This window comes from Candidozyma haemuli (genome assembly GCF_002926055.2).
Source record: "Candidozyma haemuli strain B11899 chromosome Unknown A_2014730914, whole genome shotgun sequence".
Taxonomy (NCBI): Eukaryota; Fungi; Ascomycota; class Pichiomycetes; order Serinales; family Metschnikowiaceae; genus Candidozyma; species Candidozyma haemuli.
The window spans coordinates 1,368,234-1,391,815 of record NW_020289906.1 but is presented as its reverse complement, the minus strand read 5'-3'; the positions used below and the strand labels follow the sequence as shown (position 1 = coordinate 1,391,815).

The following is a 23,582-nucleotide window of genomic DNA, read 5'->3' as shown; positions in this document are numbered from 1 at the left end:
GGATTTTTTTTTCTTTTTTTTTTTTTTTTTTTTTTTTTTTGTGTGTTTTACCTTTGGTTGATGAATAATGTACTACAGAGCAGAGCATTGATTTTGGGAAACCAATACGTAAGTTTCATTTTATGCCGAAAGCCAGCTATAAGTTAGATGAACTTCTGAAGTGGCTTGGGGTATCGTCCAAGGCATAATATACTATCACTTTCTATTTTCAGGGTAAAAATTTAATATACATATCTATCTCTCCAAAACTCCTTCTTTTCAAGCACTTTTTGAATTTCCTTGAATAACGTTGCAGAAGTGGCGCTGGAACCTTTAACCTTTGCACAGATCAATTCTGATTTCTGGTTCATTGCTCGAGAATTAATCTTAATCCTAAACTTGCAGCTTTTCAAATTGAAAGAATTGTTGCCGGAAATTGCACCCGTTATGTTAAACCCGACATTGTCCTTCTTCAAATGCTTCAATCCAAAGTTTGACCACGAATTGAGTAAAGCATAAAGAGCTGTGATCATTTCATGCTTCGGAAGTATGGTTCTGAATCTCTTAATATCGTCAGCTGTTGGCGCAGTATTCGAAGAAGAAAACCATCTAGAAAAGAGACCACCTTTCTTCTCCTCGACAGAGTTTGCACGAGAATCTGCCGGCGAGGGGAGCTGTTGAGCACCGCTGTCATCCAAGGACTTCTTTGTGCCCCAGGACAATTTACGGAAGATTGACCTGTTGCGCTTTTGAGGTTGGTCCAGCGTTGGAGGATACGGAGTGTTCGTCTTGTCGACCAAAGGCTTGCTCTGCTTTTGGTGTTCATTGGTAGTGGTCCTGTTATTTGGAACCTTACCATAAGGTTTTTGGCTCTCCTGCTTCGTTTCCGATTCAACCTTCTCCATGTCAGGAATTAACATAGTAGAGACCGGATTCTTTCCAGATGCCCGTTTTGGCCTGTGAGACTCCTTCTTGTCTTTAGGTAACTTGATATTATCGAACACGTCCATGTCGCCATGATTAGCATCATTCGCTTCAATATCATCGGCAAAAGTGTAATCAGCATTCTTCTCTGGAGAGCTTTTATTTTCGAACAATGTTTCTTCGTCATCTAGCGGTCCCTTCTTGGGCTTGATTGAATGTCTCTTTGTCGTTGGGTATCTCTTGGGTCCATGGCCAGCATAGTACGAAGAACGCTTGTTGGCAAGATGCTCGTCGAAATCTAAAACAGAACCCCCTTCCGAAACTTCATCATCATCTTCGTTGTTGAAACCTGCACGATCCAATCGGTCCGCAAAACTCGTCCTGAGTTGCGGCATACCTTGGTCAAGTCTCTCTTCTTCTGCAAGTTCGCTTTCATCGATATCTTCATTGTGGGCATCAAGTATACTGTTCAAATCTCTATAAGACTCTTTGGTAGACCTCATAGTAAGGATTGATAATCTCTTGTTGGAAGCAGAGAAATGAGTTGATTTTCTCGTCACCTTCGGAATATGGACACTACCAATCAAGGTCTTCCTGTCTTCAAGCTTTTGGGAATTGGTCTTCTTTCCACGACTCTTGGGGGCTGTCTCCGGTTGTTCATTATCCAAATTTCCCTTTAGATTGTATTGGGAATTGAGAAGTTTGGACTTTCTTATCTCATTCATATAGTCCTCGCTCAAATCAACTTCCTCCTTCTCATTTTCAGAAAGATGGAAATCCTGATTATCGTATTCAAAGTTCTTTGAAAGTCTCCGAGTGTCATCGGCATTGCCAACAGATACCATTGACTCTCTGTTAACCTTCTTTCGTGCTTTCTCAGTTCCTTTATTTCCGGAATCCTGAACGGCGTCCTCGATGTCTTGAGCAGTCCACAAGGGGTCTAATCGAGAAACTGGGCGCCTGGTCAAGATAGGTGTTAAACGGCGACGAGGGTTTGGTTGCGTAACTGACCTCTTCTTAAGAGTTTCGACATCTGCCTGAGTTAAATCGTCTTCCTGGTCGTTCTTGGCACCTTCAGAGATGGACCGCAAATTACCAACAATTTTTGATTGCCTTTTTGGTTGCAGGATATGACCGCCATCAGGAATGACCTCGGAATCTTTCTTGTTGTCCTCGGTAACGGTAATCGACAACCTTTTGGAGGAAGCCAACAAAGAGCGCCTCTTCAGGCGTTTCTTTTGCTTCGCAAGCTCCTTCCTAGCCTTAAGCTCAGCTTCGTGTTTTTTTCTCTCAATCTCCATAAGTTTCTCATATTCTCGGGCCCTTTTTTCTTCTTCATCTTCGAGCTTTTCGTCATCAACGTTGTAGTCTTCTTGGTTAAATATCTTGTCACATAAAGAAGCAAAAGTGGCTGAAGTACGCTTCGTTTGCTTGTCCATGTACTCCCAATCAGTCTCACTCGATAATTTAGCATACGTGGATAAAAGCTTCACAGTGATCGAGTTTCTTTTGAGGCCAGACGTGAGCGACTGTCTAATAGACTTACGTCTGGACATTCTCTTCGATGCCATGGAAGTTCTTTTAGCAGAGTTCGATAACGGGCCGGGTGCTAATGTAGGAGCAGACTCAAGAGCAAAATTTGCGTTTCTATTGGTGTCACCTTGGTCTTGGCCCGCTTTGATAGGCTGGTTAGGGTCGTGTTCCCCAGGTGCGTAAATTGAATCCTTCGATGGTAACGTCGGTGGGAGTGAGCCTTGTGATTGCTCCTGAGCATTAACAATATCGTTGTAGAGGTTTCTAGGCAAGCTAGCGGTTGACAGCCTCGAAAAGGTCGGCTTTCTGCGTGGCGACTTAGATGGCGATTGACTGAAGCCTCTACCGTTATTCTTGCCAGGAGACTTGAAAGGAGAGTTCTGGACACTAGATGCAGCTGAAAGACGGCCCGTATTGATCACAGAGTTTCTGTTGGCACCATAGCGTCTCTGGAAGGAAACTGGTCTATTTTTAGCTGTAGTAGCATTAATTTTGCTGCTTCTGCGCTTTGGAGTCGCCCTGTTAGATAATGAAGAGCCCGAGCGAGGAATACGCTTGTCAGGGGAGCCGCCCACAGATAAAGATGGGGTAGACGCCTCGTCCAGGTTATGTCTGTATCTAAGAAGTAGGGCGTAGAAAGTCTTTTCCGGGTTTGGACCCTCTTTAAGAAGACATTTAATGATCTCGTCTTCCAGTCTATCATGCCATAAGATTGAAAGGTTCAGCAAGATTTGCTTGTCAATGTTCTTAATAGAACCCAACGATCTATATGCGGTTTCTGGATGAGGTAAGGACTTAACACTGATAAGATCTTCGTTAGGAATGGGATACTTGTTCAAAAGACGATGGTTTAGGACTTCTGGAGTTGTCATTCTCTTCATCGGGTCAACTGTAAGCATACGCCAAATCAAATCTTGAGCATCAGTGCTCAATTCCTCGGGCATGTCAAAAGTGCCCGCCTGTACTTTCAATAATAGGTTCCTGATATTTTCATCATCGAAAGGCAATCTTCCGGTTAGCAAGGCAAAAAGGATAACACCACACGACCAGACATCTGAAGCAGCACCATGGTACTTCAAGCCAGAGACAATTTCCGGGGCAGCATAATGAGGGGAGCCACAGGATGTTTCAAGCAATTTACCGTTGCTTTCTAAGGCAGCCATTCCAAAATCTGCCAATTTGACATTGAGGGAAGCGTCGAGGAGAAGGTTTTCTGGTTTTAAATCTCTATGACAGATACCCAAGGCATGGCAATAAGCGGTACCCAACACAATTTGACGGAAGTATTTCACTGCCTCCTGCTCCTGTAAAGGACCTCTCTCGACCAATAAGTCGAACAATTCACCGCCTTCGACATACTCCAACACTAAGTACAAAGCCTTTGATGTCTCCCAAACGTCGTAGAGACGTAACACATTGGGGTGAGTGAGCAACTTCATGATAATAATTTCACGTTCAATTCCATAAGGAAGACCGCCCTTTGTGGGTTTGTCATATTCGTCATTCAAAGCAGATTTTGAAACGACTTTCACAGCGGCTTTCTGGCCCGTTGAACTATTGATACCGAGAAGAACACGGCCTGTGGCACCTCTGCCGAGGGTCTTTCCCAACTTCCATGGACCAATCGTCTGGGGATGGCTATGAGAATTTGACGTGGCCGACGAAAGAGAGGCCTGTCTTGAGAGCGGCATAATGGGACTAGTGGAACGAGTGACAGTGGAGTTTGAGTATCAAAGGGAAAAAAAATAAGTATAAAGCCTGGTTGTGGGGAGCGAAGCTTATATGACAAGAAGGTTCAGGGAAGGTAGGAAAAAGTTTGCTTCTTGTGGAATTGACGATGAAATAAGAATATGTAGGTATAAGGATTGGCAAATGAACGACGCCTGGAGAGCAGGGTTTTAATAAAAAGCGAAAGATTTTCTCAATCGGGAAGCAGACACCAGGTCAGCGCGACGCGTTGCAAAAATCGCAGCGAAAAAGTGCCTTACTGCACCGGTTTAGGCTCTTGAAGAAGGCGTCTACCGTTGGCGACAGGCACGCGGTGCATCCTTCCAGCCTCTCCGAGCCTAAGGCAGGTTTTGAGATGCCAACATTCCTTTATGAGACAAGTGATGAAGCTGATTGAGGAGCTGGGAAAGACGTAGCCGAATACATGGGGAACTTTTGACCAGAGTGATACGTAGAGAGAAGTAACAGAATACAAATTCAATCGCAAAAAAAGGAGACACATACCCCTTGATAAGTTCTTCTTTTGGCGAAATTGCATGGGAAGTATCAAAACCGGTTTATTCAGCCCATATGGGGCCGGACTGGCTGTACAGAGGCTTCGCGTCTTAGAAGCACATAACGGTAGTTTATACAAATGAAAGGTTGGTATCTTAGAAGATTTCAATAAAGATGGACGATTGACATATAACACGACGTTACATTTAACATTTAGTTGTTAAAGGCCAGTCATATCGTAATTTTCATATTGTTGGCGCCATGACGACTAGTCTTGAGGGAGACTATTCGTCCAATCTATACCGAATTGGGTCGGGGCGGTTGAGAGATAAGTATTTCTGCCGAAACCCGAATTTATCTCTACTCTCTAGAGCTGCTATTCGCTAGAATTATTTCAAGTACCGCTCATAACTTACTATGCATAGAAAGAGTACCAGCAAGGCCTAAAACAACCTTTATGCGGCGCAACTTTTCAGAAGCGAAAACGCATAATCTCACTAATAATGCGGCAGATTTCTTGTAATTAAATTGAAGATCTGATTATGGATGAGCACCTTCGTTGTGAGGGTCTGGCGACTTTCATGATGGCTATGACTTCTCTGATAAACGAAGCACTCACGCTAAGTAAGAGGAAAGGGGCTCATACTATATTGTGGCGCTGTTTACGCCTTTCCGAAGCACTTTGAAGTATACACCAGCTAAACTGGGTTTAGTGAAGAAAACTTATGATTCAGTAATTTGCCTCTTTGTCGGAAAATGGCTCATACAACTCATTAAAAGAAAGAAGAGATTTTCATTCGTTGTAAACAAGTACACATCTGACATACTTGTATGATGTGCTTCATGTTGGCCGTCTTCATCCGAGGCCATATCGGTTGCGAAAAATAGCCATGTTGTCTCGCAACTTCCTAGACATTTCAGGCCACCGCCTCTGGCCGTTCATATACATCCTATTCTTCCTTTCTATCTCTCATTGGTTTCAGTTTACGTGACAACATATTCGGTATAGCAATTAATGATGGCTTATCGCCTGGCGGAATTCGTTCTTGGATATGAGGCTGGCCCTCCACCTGGAGATGGAAAGGAACCAGCAAACCTCTAATCAATCTACCCATTACCGTCATATTGTGATGTCATTTGCACTTATTTTACAAAAACTACATCCTCCTGTTAATTTGCCGTATGGCTGATTCATCTTGGAAGTGCATTACAGCCATTGCTGAATGTGGTAGTCTTTCTCAGCCTTAGCCTGTTTGGTATCAAAGTGGGTCAGAGCGCCCTTTTTCCTGTCAAGGCTCTTCTTGCCATAAGCGACATAAAGTCTATATCTCCTCCCCCTCGGTCTCTGAATGGAAGCTCTATTTATTCACCAGAATTGCCCGGTTTTGTTTATTTTTTCAGCATATTTTTTCTCCTTCTTTTTTTTTTTTTAAGGATTCGCCATTTCAATCAGAGACCTTCGCTCGAACCACCTACATTTCTTTTTATACACTGCAGGCTACTCAGCTTCGCAAATTGAAGTCACCCTTCAAGTGTTCAGTTTTTTTCCTGTTTCAGAACCAAATCCAGAATCCCACACAGCATCAAGGTATCTTCAACCATGTCTGAATGGATCTCTACCTTTCCAGGCTATACCCTGGTAGTCTCTCGTGTCAAGAAAGTCGTTGGAAGCATCATCAGAACTGGCCCTACTCCCCGTCATGTAGGTGTCATTATGGATGGTAACAGGAGATACGCCAAGAGTCATAAAATCGAATTAAAGGAAGGGCATAATTTGGGCTTTGATTCTATGGCTAACATACTTGAGCTTCTTTACGAATCTGGTGTTGAATGTGCCACCGTCTATGCATTTTCCATTGAGAATTTTAAAAGGCTGCGTTATGAGGTCGAATGGTTGATGGACTTAGCTCGGTCCAAGTTCCAACAAATCAGTCAACAAGGCGAGCTTTGTGAAAAATACGGTATTAAGATAAAGATACTTGGTAATACTGATCTCTTACCTAGCGACGTCCAAAGGATCTTGGCCGAAACAGAGAATATCACGAAGGACAACACCAGAGCTGTTTTGAACGTTTGCTTTCCATATACTTCTAGGGATGAGATGACAAATTCTATCAAAAGAATTGTCACTTTATCGGAGAAGGACTCGTCTGTCTATATCGATGAGTCTACCATCGATGACTTCTTGTACACATCAGAATCGCCACCTCTTGATATATTGGTGCGTACCAGTGGAACTTACAGACTATCAGACTTCTTGTTATGGCAGTCAGTTCCCTCGTCATGTGCAATCATGTTCAGCAACAAATTGTGGCCAGACTTCACTGCATGGGACATGATAAAGATACTTCTTAACTGGAGTTTCAACATGTATTGGTATGGCAATGGGAATGGCAATATCAATTCATCTTCAGTGAAACTATCAACTGTTCCTGAGACACCCATCAAAGCAGATATTGAGCTTTCTCCCCTGCCAGGCTTGTCCTCATCTACCACCGCATACGAACGTTTTCAAGACAACTCCACAGAAAGCGATCTGGATTCGCTAGTGAAGTCTGATGCCGAGAACAATACCTCTAACCTGTCCATGACATCAGACGTCGCCAAGTAGCGATCCACCATTCATCAAGACTTTTTTGCATCATTATCTCCGCCCATAGCTCAGAATATAGGAGAACGGACGGTTCCTTGGACGTTTAACGCAAGGCCTAATACCAGTTTCATTCTATTTATTGATTCACTGTATGATCCTCTCCATGTGGTCTCGGCGCCAATACTCCTGCAGGTGTATAGTAAGTTGACTCATTAGTTAGTATGCGCAGCTATGAAAATCGTTATCCACGCTCGCAAACTTACCTCGCAGACCCCGTAACTAGAAACCTTCAAGAACTTGTTTTCACCGCTTAGAATTTAACAATGGATTTAGTGAATCATCTCCCGGACCGCTTGATGTTTGCTGTTCCCAAAAGTATGTATGACTCGAAATTACCGCTTTCTTCTTGTACTAACGATTAAGAGGGAAGGCTATATGAAAAATGTTGCAATTTCCTTTCAGGAGCAGACATTCATTTCAGACGCTCTAATAGATTGGACATCGCCCTTTCCACCAACTTGCCTATTGCACTTATCTTTTTGCCTGCTGCCGATATTCCTACCTTCGTGGGGGAAGGTAAATGTGACTTGGGAATCACTGGCTTGGACCAGGTAAAAGAAGCTGACATGTTGAAGTCGGTGGAGCTTTTGTTGGATTTACAGTTTGGCAAATGCAAATTACAAGTCCAGGTTCCCGAGAAGGGAGAATATGATGAACCTGAGCAGCTACTTGGTAAAAAGATAGTTACATCATTCACTAAGCTAGCCAGCAATTACTTCGCAGAGATTGAGCAGGTCCAAGGTCTTCCTGAAGGTAGCACGAAAATCACTTATGTTGGAGGCTCTGTAGAGGCTTCTTGTGCATTAGGTGTTGGTGATGCCATAGTTGACTTGGTAGAGTCTGGTGAAACTATGAAAGCTGCTGGATTGAAACCCATTGCTACGGTTTTAGACACCTCGGCTCACTTGATCGCCTCCAAGACTCCTCGTTTCCCTGACTTGGTAAAGATCATTCAACAGAGATTCGAGGGTATCTTAGCAGCCCAAAGGTTTGTCTTGTGTACTTACAACGCACCTAGGTCTATTGTTCCTGAAGTGTTAAAAATTACTCCGGGCAGAAGAGCGGCTACGATTTCTGCTTTAGAAACTCAGGAAACAAACGATGAGCCATGGGTAGCTATATCTTCCATGGTTGAAAAAGCAAGAATTAGTGATGTCATGGATGAGTTGAAAAAATTTGGTGGCACGGACATTCTTGTGTTTGACATAAATAATTGTAGGGTATAGAGTCTACTAATAACCACAATTGCAAACGGTAGTCAGTAGTAGTTTGGGTCGCGCACGCATGTGGCAACGAGTACCTAGGAAGGCAAGTACACATTCTCAGATCAGGTCAGTCGTCACACAATATGTCAAGAGAAGACCCCATTAAACCTGAAAAAGATTTCTCTGAAACTCTTGAGGAACAGATTCCCTTGATTGAGAAAACCCCCGATTATAAGCAAGCTATTGAGAAGTACTTGGTGTTGGAGAAACAGATTCGTCAATCGTCAGACTTGGCCCTGAGCAAGAAGGTGTTGAATAAGATTGTTGAAACACTCGTTCATCATGATGACTGGGATTATTTAGATGAATTGATCACTCCTTTATCCAAGAAGCATGGCCAGTTGAAAACGTCAATCCAGCTGATGATTCAGGAAATCATCAAGAACCTCAAGTCATTGGACAACGACAAGCCGGTGCATTTGGAGAAGAAGATGAAAATTATTGAGACCATTCGTACGATTACTGACAAGAAAATCTTTGTCGAAGTGGAAAGGGCTGTCGTGTCAAAGATGCTCGCTGAAATCTACTTGGAGAAGAAAGACGACTTGGACAAAGCGACAGAGATTCTATGTGATTTACAAGTTGAGACCTATTCTTTAATGCCATTTGAAGAGAAAATTGAGTACATTCTTGAACAAATCAAATTGACCTTGCAGAAAAAGGATTATGATCAAGCAAAGATCTTGAGTAGGAAGATCCTTTTGAAAACATTGAAAAACTTCGAAAAAGCAGACGAGTACAAATCTATTTACTTGAAGTATTTGTTGGATATCAATAAGCATGAGAACGATTATATTATGATCGTGAAGAACTCGCTTCTTTTGATAGAGATTCCTCTCATCAAGAACTCTTCCGACTACAAAGACTTGCTCGTTTCGATCATCTACTACATCATATTATCACCATACGACAACTTGCAGTCTGACTTGATTCACAAGATCAAGGCCAACTCTGCTTTCGCCAAAAATGTGGATCCAAAAATTTTTGATCTTTTAGAGATCTTCACGACAAACGAGCTCATTCATTCAGAAAATATTGAAAGAGATTACCGTGGCACTTATCTCAGTAAATCTCCCGTCTTTGCTGAGAATGAAGCCAATAATACAAATTTGCAGAACCGTATCATTGAACACAATTTGCGAGTCGTCAACATGTACTATCTGTTCATAAAGTTGGATCGTTTGGCTCACTTGTTGCAAGTCAATGCGCAAGATGCTGAAACACATGTCAGTGGCATGGTAAACAAGGGTATGATCAGCGCCAAAATTAACAGGCCACAAGGAATCATCAAGTTTGATAACTTAAAGCATGGCTCCACGGCAGGTGCGGCTCAGATCACGAGCAACAGCGAAAATATCAACGACATGTTGAATAACTGGATTTATGATGTGGACAAGCTCTTAGAGGAGGTTGATAGTATCGGTCATTTGATCAATAAGGAAGAAATGATGTACGGTATTAAACAGCGTTCGTGATGTTCATATAGAAATGAAATGTTTTAGATATATCGTTATTTAAACAATGAGGGCAAAGATGAAAGCACTCAAGGAAGCAAATCCTGAGATAGTTCCAATGTTGTTGCCGTCATTCTCCCTGCTGGATGAAGAGCTACCAGAATTGGAGTTGGAGTTGGAGTTTGATGAGCCTGAGGAGGAAGAACGAGCACTTGGAGTATAAGAGCCGGAAGCACCGCTGTAATCACTAGAATCATCAACGTCGTTATCACCATCGACACAAGCCCACTGAGTGCTAGCATCGAAACCGTTTCCGGAAGGTTGAGCACCATGGAAGTACTTCAAAGCACCCTTTGGAGTGTCAGGAATATCATTGCTGGCCTCCCACTTGCTGTCAAGAGTAGGACAAGAGGCATGTTCCAAGTCAGTTTGAGCACCGCCGTCACCCTTTGGGAAGGTGGCAGAAGAAAATTCTTCCTTGAGGTAGTCAAAGTCGTCCTTCTTGGTCACAGTCTGGTTGTCACTGCCTCCAATTTCGACTAAACCATATTCGTTAGCCTCTTCGGTGTACTCATAAGCGATACCACCAGAGAAAACAGGCGACATATCGTCAGAGAAAATAGCACCAACTTCAGTGAATTTACGAGGAGTAACTTCATTGCAGCCAAACTCGGAAAGGAATAAGGGAACAGAATAGTTGCTGTATTCCTTGACTTTTTTGTCATAACCAGAACGAGTAAAAGACGAACTTCCACACCAAGAATAATCATTGTAACCGAACATGTCAACACGCGCCATCTCATCGTCACCACAGTTAAAGTATTCAACAGATTGGAAACGGTTCTCAGAGACATCAGCGGCAGAGTAACCAACAGGGATAGTACGGAGGCCGTTGGCTCTCTGGAAAGTTTTAATGTCACGAACGACGGCCTTCACCTGGCGTGCAGCAGGGGTAGACTCCTTGTCATTGATAACCTCGTTAGCAGCGAAGAACCCCAAAGTATTATCATACTTGGACATCAACTTAACGGTGGCGAAAACCTCGTTAAGGTACATGGTATTGTAGGAGCAGTTGGCACCATCATCTCTAGCGATGGAGGCGTGGGGGATGTTAGTATCCAAGATCAAGTAAATACCTGCGTCGGCGAGGGCTTCCATACATTCGTCGTGGTCGCCAGTGTTGTCGATGGAGTAAACTCTAATGGTGTTTACACCAAGCTCCTTGAAGTATTTGATATCTCTCTTGCACACATCTGGATCAGAGAGTGGGTCATAAAGATTGGATGCTCCACCAGGCTGGTAAGCAACACCCTTGATGTAGAATCTCTCGTCGGTACCATCTTTGTAGAAGGCATTACCTTTGGTAACGATAGGCACGATGTCGGCTGCTACAGCGAGTAGTGGAAGCAAAAAGAAGGACCAAAACATTTTTGATAGTAGCGAAAGACGAAGGAAGTAAAGGTGTCAAAAGAGACGTTTTCACGGAGGTTGGGCACTATCGGCTATATATGGGGAAACAAAAATAGAGACGCACAATACTGGGCTAGAGCATTGAGCCACGAAAAAGCGAACGCGGCCCATGCAAATGCTGCAGTAGCGCTCAAAAGCGCGGGAAAAAAATAGCAGCATGGACACCTTGAAACAGCGAGGATATGTACAGTTGCTGTTTTGGTACGTCGAATCGATAAGAGGAAGCGTAAACAAAGAAGAAAACCGCTGTTCTGTGCCGGATTGGTTTCATTTTCGCAGGCACTGTCTGCAGGCTGGGCCCTCTTTCCCACGGTTTGGGGGTTTCATGGCACCCGAGCCAAGACCAGAACACAAAATTTTGTATGGGACGATCCAAGAACTCCCGATGAACCTTGGCTCGTCTCGTCACGCCAAGCATGAGAGGGCTATGTTGCCAGGCACGCCCAAGGCGAAGCTGAGGACGGGGCATCTGTTGCTCCATTCTATTGACATTCGGATGGGACAAAGCGACCGACAACGCCGTTCGCTGAGGCTTAACCACTACTCATTTCTCTTGCTTCAAGTTCCCCAAAGACCTACCGACGCAAATTGCCGAGCTACTGTGCCCGCTTGACTTTCGCCTTTTCGCAGCAGTGCACTAACCCCTGGTTGTGTCTTCAATGGAATTGAAAGATGGAAAGGCAATTCTTTGGGGTTCCGAAATTCAACGAGCCGTGATTGAGTGATTCCGCCACTCAGTATTGGACCATCGAAGTCTTTTTCTCCAGCCTGTTGTTGCGAAGACCTGTCTAAAGAGCCAACGGTGGGATATGCCGCCAAAACGAATCACTTTCTTGGTTCAGTTTTGCACTTCATGCCTCCAATTAGCCCCTTCGGGATTCCAACGCCCCGTGCTTGTTGTCCGCCCTTCTTTTCTTTGTGTTAAATCGCGTCCTCTCCCTACCTCACGCAGTCAGTCTCTTCAAGTACAAAGTTATAATTTCCCTTGGTTAGAAATCTCGTGGGTTCTTGAAATCGATACTTCGGCCTTTCGCTTCTAGACCGGTGTACTCTTATCTCAAAATCGGGAATACCTTAAAGAAAAGGGGGACGACTTGTAGGTCGTCTCCATATAATAATTCTTTGTGATTTTTTTTTTTTTTCGTTGTTACTGAAAAGAAAAAGAATAACTACTGTCGGTTCGTGAGGATAGTTCGAGTCCTCTTACTATGCCCCAGCTATCCATCAATTTATCCTGATCACTACCGTGCCAGGATTTGAAATTTTGGTGCACGGGTCTATATGCCTTACCAGACATTTCAATTCAACACATACACAGATCTTCTCTCACTGGCACCATGGCTTCTCAGATACATTTCCTTGATGCAAAGGGCAAACCTTTACTATCTAGAGATTACAAAGGGGATATACCTTCAAATACTATCGAGAGTTTTCCTCTTTTACTTCTAGAGCTTGAAAATAATGACGACGATTCACTTTACAAACCATACATCAATAGCAAGGGCATTAATTATGTCTACATCAACCACAACAACTTGTACATATGTGCCTTAACTCGCAAAAATGAAAACGTCATGGGTATAGTGGTGTTTTTATCGAAAATGATAGAGGTACTTCAGCAATATTTCAAGAGCTTGGAGGAGGAATCCATCCGTGATAATTTTGTCATAACGTACGAGCTTTTAGACGAGATGATGGATTATGGCGTACCTCAAACAACCGATACGAAAATATTGAAGGAGTACATTACTCAGGACTACTATAAGTTGATCAAGAAGACTCCTTCGAGGGTCGTTCAACCTCCGAGCGCTGTCACTAACGCTGTCAGTTGGAGGAAGGAGGGAATCAGTTACAAGAAGAACGAAGCATTTTTAGATGTTGTGGAGTCAATTAATATGTTGATCAATGCCAATGGTCAAGTGCTCAACAGCGAGATTCTAGGAGAGGTGAAAATGAAATCTAAACTAAGTGGCATGCCTGACCTTCGTCTAGGTCTCAACGACAAAGGTATATTCTCTTCCAACATGCAAGATGATACTGCAAGTGAATCAGCGTCAAACTCGAAAAAGATAGAGATGGAAGATATCAAATTTCATCAATGTGTCCGCTTATCCAAATTCGAAAATGAGAGGATTATCACCTTTATTCCTCCTGATGGTGAATTCACTGTCATGTCATATCGCTTGCTGTCGGCTCAGTTTTTGGTAAAACCATTGATCCTTGTCAATTGCAAGTTCGTCGTCCATCGGCATAGTCGAATCGAGATTTTGTGTTCTGTGAAAGCACAAATCAAGAAGAAATCGACTGCAAACAATGTCGAAGTCATTATTCCTATTCCTGAAGATGCCGATACTCCTAAATTCACACCTGAATATGGTACCATTAAATGGATCCCTGAAAAATCTTGCTTGATATGGAAACTCAAGACGTTCCCCGGAGGAAAGCAGTTCCATATGAAGGCTGAGCTTGGTTTACCAGCTGTTGGTGACCCAGAAGATATCGTATCAAAGAAACCAATTAAGGTTAAATTCTCCATCCCATACTTCACTACATCTGGTATTCAAGTCCGCTACTTGCGAATCAACGAGCCAAAGCTTCAATACCAGTCTTACCCTTGGGTACGTTACATTACGCAGTCGGGTGATGACTATACCGTTAGAACTAAGTAATTATTGCATGCTTGTATTCAATCGAATGACTGGCTTAGTAGCTCGAGAACTTTTGCCTTCAAGTCAGATAACTTTTCTGGTTGAATGGATGCATCGCGGGGGTCCTCTAAAGCGAAAAATGGCACTCCCAAATGTCGAAGCATGTTTTCCGATTCGAAAGCAAGTGTACGTTGTGAATCTGCGACACCTACGTAAAAGTCGTGGAGTTCAGATTGAAGCGCCCTCTCTTTTTGGGACACTTCGTGTTGTTGCACTGCGCTGAATTTGGATAGACTTGCCAAAGGTCGCATATGTGTTTTGCTATGTTTTTCGATGATATCCTGCCTTTGTTTCGCAATACTGCTTTGATAGTTCTTATGTTTTTCTATCAAAGCATGTATCTGATCAGCTTTCTCTGTCTCCGTCAAGAGAAATCTTTTAATGAAGCTCTCAGCCTCTTGAAAATCTGTTACTTTCTTCGGATCATTTATTTCCGCGGCTTTATCTAGCATTTCATTAATTTTCCTGTTGAGGCGGTCTCTTTTCAGAAGTAGTTCAAGCAATTGCTTGTCTAGTTTTTTATCAAGAATTCTCTTGGAAATCCTGGCCTCATTCTGTGGTCTCAAACGGAACAATTCTCTTGACCTAGATGTCAGTTCGTAATTCTTTATCTGATGGTGAACCACTGCCGTGATATCTTTCATTGACAATGGTGTATGAATCTTGAAGCGAATGTAAGCCCGCGAAAGTGAAGCTATATAGGAACGCCATGAGAGTGAGTCGCGGAGAGAGGGAAGATTGATCTTAGCATATTAGGAGGGGAAGAGGAAAAAGAAAAGAACAGTATGTGTAACCAGAACTTACTTATGGCGTCTGTATAAAACATTACATTATTTATTGAAGTAAAGAATTAAACTCAAGGCTGTTCAACGGCCTTTAGATGAAGACTGTTAATCTCGGCCAATACATCAAGGTACTCTTGGATGAAGCTTTCCAACACGTACCACAAGCGAAAAGTAGGATTCGCTGGGTCATCGTCTTACCACCGAGCATTGATGCATGTGCCCTATATGTGAACTGAAGTATCTGGATTGCTATCCTCGAGTAAAGCCCTCGGATAACCAGGGCTGGAAACCTCGCTTTGATGTCTTCGTTAAGCACTCCCTCATCAACAAGTTTAAGTGTGGCAAGAAGTAGCCTAAATTTGAGGGCACCGTGGAAGCTTTCCTCTGTTTGTGGCAACCAGCCCTCCATGACGTTCATTACAAACAGGGCCAAGTCTTGACTCACCATCTGTTCAATGGAATGACAGGACTCAAAAAGAAATTGCCTTACGCTATCTGTCACTGGAACCCCTCGAAACAGTGGTTTGTATCGACACGCAAGAAGCACGCTGATGCAAGCCTCCGATATCAAGCGATAAGTCTCATTAAGTCCGTCTTTCTCGCCTTCTGTAACAATTCTAGTGACATCTTCTTGCATTTCCTTGAGCACATAGTCCTGTAAGTCCGCTTTAAAGAAAGCAGCTAGGAGCTGGTTCAAATGGATCATTCGAGACAAGATTCCAAGAAAGTTCCTAATATCTTGCTGTTCCATTTTCTGATTGACAAGAGGACCCATCTCGCTCTCGATTTTTTTGATCAAATGCGTTACTTTGCCTGTTAAGCTTTTAATGCTGTCCGAGTGTAGAGGCTTCCTGAGCAGTAGGAGATGCGGAAACACCTTAAGTGAGATGACCATGAACAAATGAAGGTAAATTTTTGGTTGATCCGGGGAAACGAGAAGTTTCGGAATTATGAAATCCACTATACCACGTAGAAGTTCGTCGTCATCTCCATCACCCGCTTCCGAGTTGCCATCCGCGCTGAATAAAAGCCGGTTGATGTCATCTGGCAATACACCAGCAGTGGCCAACGCATCGGTTGAAGTTTTCAATGTTGCTGCAAACCAATTCTTTTCGATATTATCGTTCAATTGTTCGTCAAGGAACGCCTTCAGTGTAAAAGCTCCTTCAGGGTAGAAATGATTGGGTTCAACAAAGGTGCCTTGTGCTTTGATACGAAATATCATTTCAGGTTGGGTCAGAGCACTGGACAGCTTCTTCCCTGAGAATCGTCCAAGTGAAGACTGACGGCGTGAAGCCAGTTTTCCATGAGAAAGCCCATGTGGCTTCTTCAGTACTTTGAAGAGCTCCGTTAATTGGGGCAAGTCACTGTTGAACATCTGCGTGATCTCATCGCTGACAATGTTCTCATTCCATCGAATACCGAGGTAGTTGTATCTTGACTCACCACGACGCCCTAATCGTTTTGATACCAAGTTAGGGTATACTAATTTTATGAGCTTTCCCAATTTCGATTGCCCAAATATTAACTTCTGTTGTAAACTTGTAGTATTTGAGGAGGACGGATATTTGAGAATGAGCTTTTGGCATAGTATGTAGTAAACTTTGTAAATATCGAGGCGTGGAATGGGTGAGCGCTCAGGGGTTGTGTTTCCACCATCGTCTTCAATCAACGAGTGGCGCAAGATTTTGATTGCCAAGAACGATCGAAGTAGTTCATGAAGATTTACATTAGACGGTTTCAATTCTGTGCCTTCCAATGCTGGGAATTGATTGTACAATGATTCTGGGGAGCGAAATACCTCCAACACTCTTTGAATGATTTCGATAGAGTCTGTTATGTCATCTGAGGGTACTGTCTTGTCGATCTTTTCCATCCCGGTATGTAGGTTGAAGTTATTAAACGTTTTGGGGTTGTAAAGGATATTATAGAAATCATCCAAGGGCAATGAGGGGTTGACTTTGTGTAGTAAGGATAAAAGGAATGAATTGAGGTTAAATGCATCGACTTTGAGCATCTCCCCTAAAATGTTATGAAGAAGGTTTTCATGGGAGGGTGATAAGGTAGAAACTCCGACTTGTGTCCCGGATTCGGCTGTGTTTGTTGATGCGATTGTATCTCAACAGGTCCTGGTGGGATAAGAGATGCATCTGATGGACGCAGTTTAAGCTTTTGCGGCAGCAGTGTCATGGCTTGTTGTGCGGATGGAAGAAGTGTGGAATCCAGTTTTCCATCCAGCGAACTGTTCAAGCTGAACAAATCCATGTGACTGGAAATTGAGATCTGATTTCTGTGCACGAATGACGATTGTGTTGCCTGCGTATTCTTCCGTGAGCTGGGGGTCAGCGACGTTGAGAAAGGCTGAGAAGCTGAGGGAGTTAAATTCTGAGGTGACTGGAACATAGGCTTCTTGTGGACATTTGATATAGGATATATTGGTTGACTCAAGGAGGTTTGTAATGGGAAGGAAGACTGCGTCGTTAGATTCCTGTTCTGTGTGTGCTTAAAAAGGGAATCATGTGCATAAATATCATTACCTAGTGAAGAAGCTGCACGAGGGAGATGGATTGGGCCGTGGCGCGTGAGCAGCGCGTTATTAGAGGAAAGGAAACCATGGTCCCTCTTAGCTGATACAGAGGCGGAGCGCGCTGATAGTACTGAGGAAATGGGTCTGCTGGACAGAGGGCCCGCAATCGAGTTGGATCGAAACAAACTCAGCGCATATCCTGAAGTTACAGGGAATGGCTCGTGAGCAAATAGTGCTAGCGGAGGCAACTCATGGGATTCTCCTTGATCTGCATTACTCTGTATGTGGCTAGCACTGGACCTGTGATCGCGGCTGGAACAAAAGATAGAGCTTGAATCCTGTGAGGATTTGTGTCGTTTGTGGCTGTTAGTCATAAGTGCTTGATGTCGTAACAAGTTTAGTTTCCTGGCATTCTTTGTTAGAAACGGGTGAAATAGATGGGATATAGTTATCAAGGAAGCAGGTAAACGTGGCAGAAAACTCTGGAGAAAATGATCCTCCTATCTATTTATGTCTGCGGGATCGTAATGCGGAGCAAGTTGCATATTGATCTCGAAGAATGTCTCATATCCGAACGCATAAAGCGATGTCTCGGGGATTCCCTGGAAACATTCTTGGGAAACCGTAATACAGCGCTATGCCCTTCTAAGTCTGTTACAAGCATTTTAACAATGCTGAAAGCCTGGTCATGAAAGGACTCGACAAAATATCCCGGATTTACCTCCAAATTGACTTTGTATTTCCTAAGATGTTTTTATTATTATTTTATTTATAATTAAGCTTTTGCAGTGCGCTTTCAGTGATCACAACAAAAATGGCTGTACCCTGATCTACGATCTCTTGAGACAATGGGAAGAGATGTGCAATCCAATAACCCAGGAGGACGCTACGCTCGAGGACTTTTCCATAGTTTGCTAGCTTTTGACTTCAACGTTTCGAAAGCTCTTGATAGCTTGATCGAGGCGGGTTGAATTGAGTGTATCACACATTTTCTCCCCACATTGGCTCTCGAGACAGGTCGTGTGTTTAAAGTTCTGAAGCATACCGATTTGGATTGGTTTGCTCCAGTTCTATGTTATGTATATCCTTGAACATGTCGAGTATGATCGTTCCGATGCATGATCAACAAATGCAAAACACATGTGTTGAAGTAAATACCTGACTACTTTCCTCGACTGCGCTATATCAGGTTATTGCGTACTGTCTCATCGGCAGTTCAAGAGATGTAAGTCGTAACGTTACACGGTCCTCTGGTCGCCGCTGGCGTGCACATCTCGGAGGTACGGATAATTTTCATAACCTTACAAAGGAGTATCTTTATGACCTTCGCAAAATAAGCTAAATAAGCCATAAAGGAAAAAAAAAAAAAAAAAAAATAAAAAAAAAAAAAACTACTGTGTATTAAGTATCAATCTTGTCTCCTATACTAGTCATCCTCGTCAAACTTAGGGGCCAAATAAAATCTTAAATAGCCTCCCGCATCTAACTTGTATTCAAATAATGCAGGGGTCTTGTCTGCTAACTTGATGGTGATCGTTCCGGAAAGGGCAGTTGCCTTTATGATGTCATTCAAATACTTCAAACCAAAAGTTAAATCAACAGGATTCTCCAAGTTCACAGATACGGATTCTTCCGGGTGGTCCATATCCGTGTAGGGCTTCAAGACTACCGAACCCGAACCAGATTCACCTTCTGCGCTGAACTTCACTGAATCCTTTGTCACGGTAATATTGAGGGATTCAGAAAGGTTCTTCAAATCCCTCACAATTTTGGCAAAATCACTGCTTGACATGTTGATGACAGAATCATATTGCATGTCGTCAATTCTCAAGAATTCGGAATCAATATCCATCAACTTCAAGGAGTATTCCGAGACGCGCTCCTTCTTCTTGTCCTCGAAAATGGTCATCACGCTGTCGGGTGAGTCCTCAGCCAACAAGGTCAAGTAGTCCTCGTTGTTGCCACATTTTATGATCTTTGAGAAAGAATCCAAGTCAATACCCAAGGTAATATCGCGGTCACATCTGTATTCAGAAAATGCGGACAGACCCACCAAGAGAGATACCAACAACACTCTCGAATCGTCTACGGCCTGAACCGTCATGCCATGCTCGGTACAATTGAAGTTGCACAACTTGACACAATCTTTGATCGAGTCCACGATCTTTTTAAGGAGGCTAGCCTCATCGAACTTTCCTTCAAGCATTGTCGAAATCGATTGATTTTTGTAAAGAACCAAAAGAAAATGGAGAAAACTTTCCAGAGTTGTTGCGCGACGCGAGAGACGGAACGCGACTCACCCTAGAATTCAAGAATAGTACGCTGTGCAGTCCGTGTTATCAAGGACCTTTTGCATAGGTAGTTTGCCGTGATTCATTTGTTGTGATTCATTTGCTGCTGATCTAACGATCTAAATTCGTCTCTCTGCTGTCTAATTCTTTGAAATGCAGATATTGATAGCACGTTTTACGTAGCTATGAAGAAGGCGCTGTCTTCGGTCCTTCTCCACTTCCTCAATCTTCGGCATCATGGAAAGTTCACATTTTTTCGAGATTGTTATTTGGGACATTGCCTGTAAACCCATTTCTTATCTTTGTTGTCATTCACTATGAGTTAACATTTATTCCCGCGCACAACTGAATCGGAGATGATGGGTAGGTATTTATGGATACTTGGGACGCAATGAGGAGGATGTGTGACGAGTATAAAATTTCGATGGAGTAACTTATATTGGCCATACATGTAACATTAGTCAATTTCGAAGGGTTTTGAGAGTATCACCTCTGGTCATGCCCCAAAAAAAAAATTATATATGACATGACTAGTCAGCAGGTCTTGAAGGGTTACCAGGCGCTATGGTAGGTATGAGCGCCTGGTATCGAGAAAGTGACACAGTTTGGTGGCTTTTCATCTAGACGATCAATTCTTCCTTTCACCCATTTCCTTGCCCCATCTATGTATATCGTTGCGATATCTATCTGCCTTGACAATACCGTTTCGGATAGTGGTAAGGTTCTTGATGTACTCCTGCTGGCGCTGAATACTCAACTGTAAATAATTTATGAGATCTTGCTGGATTTGTTCTTCTTTGTCGCTACTTTCAAAGGGTGCTTCTTCGAGGAGCTTCCTTTGGTGTGCTTCGTATCTGGCCAAACTCTTGGGAAGAGCAAAGAACGGATCCTCCACCTTATATCCATTCTCTTTTAGCGCCTTGTCCATACGTTGTTTGACCATCTCTTCTTGCCGATCCAGCGGCTCCCTTGTGGTATCACCTTCAATAAAGTCGCCATCTGCATCCGGTGTACTCCTAACTGCTTGCTCGTCGAGGCCATGGTCATAATCCGGTAGACCAAGGCTGTCTTCAAGAATAAAGAACCAGTCTTCGCCGTTGAGTACCCTCAAAAGCTTATTGAAGTGATTAAGAGTATTTTGCTCCAGCTCGATGAGATCAATGAGATCGGAAGCGATTCCTGGTAAGCAAGTCAGTTTGTAGGTTTTGGAGACGGCAGGATGTGTGACAACTTCGGAAGGATGCGCCAATGGGGCTAATATCTCGCTTAGCTTCAATTTTTTGAAAGGGTTGTCATCCCCTTCGTTCTCTTCAACGTCTGAAAAGCCCGACTCATGGTCCGAATCAGAGAAGGCGTCATCCGAACTGACATTTCCAACCTCAGAACCATAAAAGTCCAGCCACCGGCGTTTGTTGCGATAGCTTGAACGTTCTATAATATCGTTCGTGAATACTAGACGGTTTGACCCGTTGTATTCAACTATCTTGGACGTGAGGGTTTCCCCCTTGCTCCTATTTGACAGAAGTTTCTTCCCTCGGTTCAGAGATGTGATTGTTGGCGTGTTCTCATTCGCATTTACCTTGGTGAGTACCGCACTTTTGAACCTGGAGATTATGTCAAGGGAACGTTCATCAAGCATTCTGAGTTGATAAGTTAACGCTAGCTTCCACGATGGGGTCAAAAGAGGTGAGAACATGAGAGTATATGCAGTATATATTGCTTGAAGAACCACGAAGTACATCATGAGAATACTATGATATTTAGACTAGACGAGTCCACCACCAACAAGTTTTATCCTCCAGTTGGATGTTTAGGGAATATCGATACGCATTGTGAACGGTCTTAAGAATGACGATATCAGATGGTAGACAAATATGCAATTCTGGTGCCGGACTTTTCCAGAATTGGTAGAAGTAAACGATAGGCATCGTGCGTGTTCAAGTAGTATCTGTACAACCTCTTTGCCCTGAGAAACCCAAGCAGCTCATAGAGCTTAAGAGCAGCAGAATTAATTACCTCAGTTTCTAGCATCACTTCATCAATCAGGTCCCATGCGATCATTTTACTTATCGTCATTTGTACAAGTTTAGTCGCTATCCTTCTACCACGATACTCCGGTAGAATAACAAGCATACCAATATACCCTCTCATTCTAACTTCCCTGTGAGCCTCAACCTTTGAGATAATGACTCCTATTATTTCATCGTTGTGTACGTCACTGACCAAGAAACAATATTGTGACCACTTATGGAAGAAGAACCAATATACGTATATAGAATAGGGTTCTGAAAGATGCCTATCAATTATTTGGGAGACACTGTCGAACTGCAGCTTAGATTTAGGATCCAAGGTATGGTATCGAAGCCCGTTTTCCTGGTAATCAATTATATGCATAAACTCTGTACTGTTTTACAGAACAGGTGAAGACGCACTGTTGTAGCCTTTTGAGGATGCACGGATTTCTATAACATTTGTTTCGACTAATTGTGAGCCGAACATCCCAGTTCAGTTCAGAGCATTAATAAGGTTTTATTTTTTTTTTGTTTTTTGTAGGCATATAATGCGGTAAAGACAGAGCAAGAGTATGCATATTTCGAAGTCTTCTTATTCTTCATTGTTCTACTTGAATATGAGAAGCTCAATTCTATTTGGAGCACCCAGGTAGGTGAGTCCGTTACGAAGTGGGACACACTGCGAGTGTTAACCGTGTCATTGTCTCATGCCCGGGCTTTCTCCGTTTTGCTTGACTTGGTGTTACAGAGTGAGTATAACCCCACACCTTAAAACATACACCAATTGCGGTCCAGCGGATCATGCTTGGTACGTTAAAGGACGAGATGCATCGGTAGCACTCTAAGATGACATTTTCGGTCTAGGCTGTTTCTATATAGTGATTCTTTGATGATATTATTATCTTCCTTGAAAGATTGCTAGTATCACATAGCAAGGAAGATGCCCGGCGACAGACGGGTGGCATCACCCCGGGTGTCCAAAGTCACGTGCTTCTGGTTAAGCTCCGAGGCTCAATATTACCTTTTGGACATACCCCGGGTAACCTACTTGCGCAAATAAAGCTATAGGCCGCAACAATCTCGACGGTCGTGTACAGCTTTGCAGCGAAAGCGATCGTGGCTGTCAAAAGAAAGAGAGAAATGTCGCATACTCCAGAGAGTCGCCAGCAATAGCTTTGGATCAACAGCAGTACAAGCTTTTGCTCGCGTCAAAGCAACCTCGTGACCTATGCCAATTACTGATGTCGAGTTAGTAATGCGCTCGTATGTAACTAACGATGTAAATGTCCATCACAGATATTCATTTTCATTTGCCGAAATGTTCTCGTTAGCAGATCAGGCAAACTGCACCATTTATTCAACCTCTTACGATAGCATGATGGTATGTGCATGAGTCTTACCGCACGGGTTACACCTGATTACTTGCCCTCTGCGTAATGCCACGATATCGCAGAAGTACGGAGACGTCAGGTGTTGATGCAGGTTCAGCGACCCTCCCTTAGAAGGTAAGCGTTCCATTGGGACACTAATCAAAAGTAATGAACGGGCCTTTTTGAAAGAGATGTTGAGGGCTTAGGGAAAATCTTACTTTAAAGGGATAAACCAAGATGAAAAGCTTGGGGATTTTGAGTGTCGCAGATGTCGCAGATGTCGCAAATGAATGGTCAGGTGAGCGTCCCGGAGCGGAGTGGTCCCCCCACCAGTATAAATATGCGCTTGATCGCCAGCCAGCTTAACTTTTCCCATAAGTCAATTCCT

General features: G+C 43.2%; 9 protein-coding genes across 9 annotated transcripts; 3 read left to right on the top strand and 6 right to left on the bottom strand. All coding sequences in view use genetic code 12, as the record gives it.

Moving 5' to 3' along the window:
- Nucleotides 1-195: 195 nt before the first annotated feature.
- Nucleotides 196-4,127, bottom strand: GIN4 (protein kinase; the record flags this gene model as incomplete). The annotated part of the gene is made up of 2 exons (XM_025484357.1): nt 196-202; nt 250-4,127. 2 exons carry the CDS (start codon nt 4,125-4,127, stop codon nt 196-198), a joined length of 3,885 nt encoding a protein of 1,294 aa, XP_025342572.1.
- A 2,132-nt stretch (nt 4,128-6,259) lies between these two features.
- CXQ85_000613 (ATP phosphoribosyltransferase) lies at nt 6,260-8,538 on the top strand (the record flags this gene model as incomplete). Its single annotated transcript, XM_025484356.1, has 2 exons — nt 6,260-7,266; nt 7,746-8,538. The coding sequence occupies 2 exons, from the start codon at nt 6,260-6,262 to the stop codon at nt 8,536-8,538; spliced, it is 1,800 nt and encodes a 599-aa protein (XP_025342571.1).
- Nucleotides 8,539-8,660: 122 nt separating this feature from the next.
- RPN5 (proteasome regulatory particle lid subunit) lies at nt 8,661-10,052 on the top strand (the record flags this gene model as incomplete). Its single annotated transcript, XM_025484355.1, has 1 exon — nt 8,661-10,052. The coding sequence occupies one exon, from the start codon at nt 8,661-8,663 to the stop codon at nt 10,050-10,052; it is 1,392 nt and encodes a 463-aa protein (XP_025342570.1).
- A 39-nt stretch (nt 10,053-10,091) lies between these two features.
- On the bottom strand, nt 10,092-11,459 carry PGA4 (1,3-beta-glucanosyltransferase; the record flags this gene model as incomplete). The annotated part of the gene is made up of 1 exon (XM_025484354.1): nt 10,092-11,459. One exon carries the CDS (start codon nt 11,457-11,459, stop codon nt 10,092-10,094), a length of 1,368 nt encoding a protein of 455 aa, XP_025342569.1.
- A 1,379-nt stretch (nt 11,460-12,838) lies between these two features.
- Nucleotides 12,839-14,170, top strand: APM1 (Apm1p; the record flags this gene model as incomplete). Its single annotated transcript, XM_025484353.1, has 1 exon — nt 12,839-14,170. One exon carries the CDS (start codon nt 12,839-12,841, stop codon nt 14,168-14,170), a length of 1,332 nt encoding a protein of 443 aa, XP_025342568.1.
- Nucleotides 14,171-15,065: 895 nt separating this feature from the next.
- Nucleotides 15,066-16,870, bottom strand: RFX2 (Rfx2p; the record flags this gene model as incomplete). Its single annotated transcript, XM_025484352.1, has 2 exons — nt 15,066-15,127; nt 15,154-16,870. The coding sequence occupies 2 exons, from the start codon at nt 16,868-16,870 to the stop codon at nt 15,066-15,068; spliced, it is 1,779 nt and encodes a 592-aa protein (XP_025342567.1).
- A 2,077-nt stretch (nt 16,871-18,947) lies between these two features.
- POL30 (proliferating cell nuclear antigen) lies at nt 18,948-19,727 on the bottom strand (the record flags this gene model as incomplete). Its single annotated transcript, XM_025484351.1, has 1 exon — nt 18,948-19,727. One exon carries the CDS (start codon nt 19,725-19,727, stop codon nt 18,948-18,950), a length of 780 nt encoding a protein of 259 aa, XP_025342566.1.
- Nucleotides 19,728-20,440: 713 nt separating this feature from the next.
- On the bottom strand, nt 20,441-21,508 carry CXQ85_000607 (uncharacterized protein; the record flags this gene model as incomplete). The annotated part of the gene is made up of 1 exon (XM_025484350.1): nt 20,441-21,508. The coding sequence occupies one exon, from the start codon at nt 21,506-21,508 to the stop codon at nt 20,441-20,443; it is 1,068 nt and encodes a 355-aa protein (XP_025342565.1).
- A 161-nt stretch (nt 21,509-21,669) lies between these two features.
- On the bottom strand, nt 21,670-22,206 carry CXQ85_000606 (peptide alpha-N-acetyltransferase; the record flags this gene model as incomplete). The annotated part of the gene is made up of 1 exon (XM_025484349.1): nt 21,670-22,206. One exon carries the CDS (start codon nt 22,204-22,206, stop codon nt 21,670-21,672), a length of 537 nt encoding a protein of 178 aa, XP_025342564.1.
- Nucleotides 22,207-23,582: the final 1,376 nt, after the last annotated feature.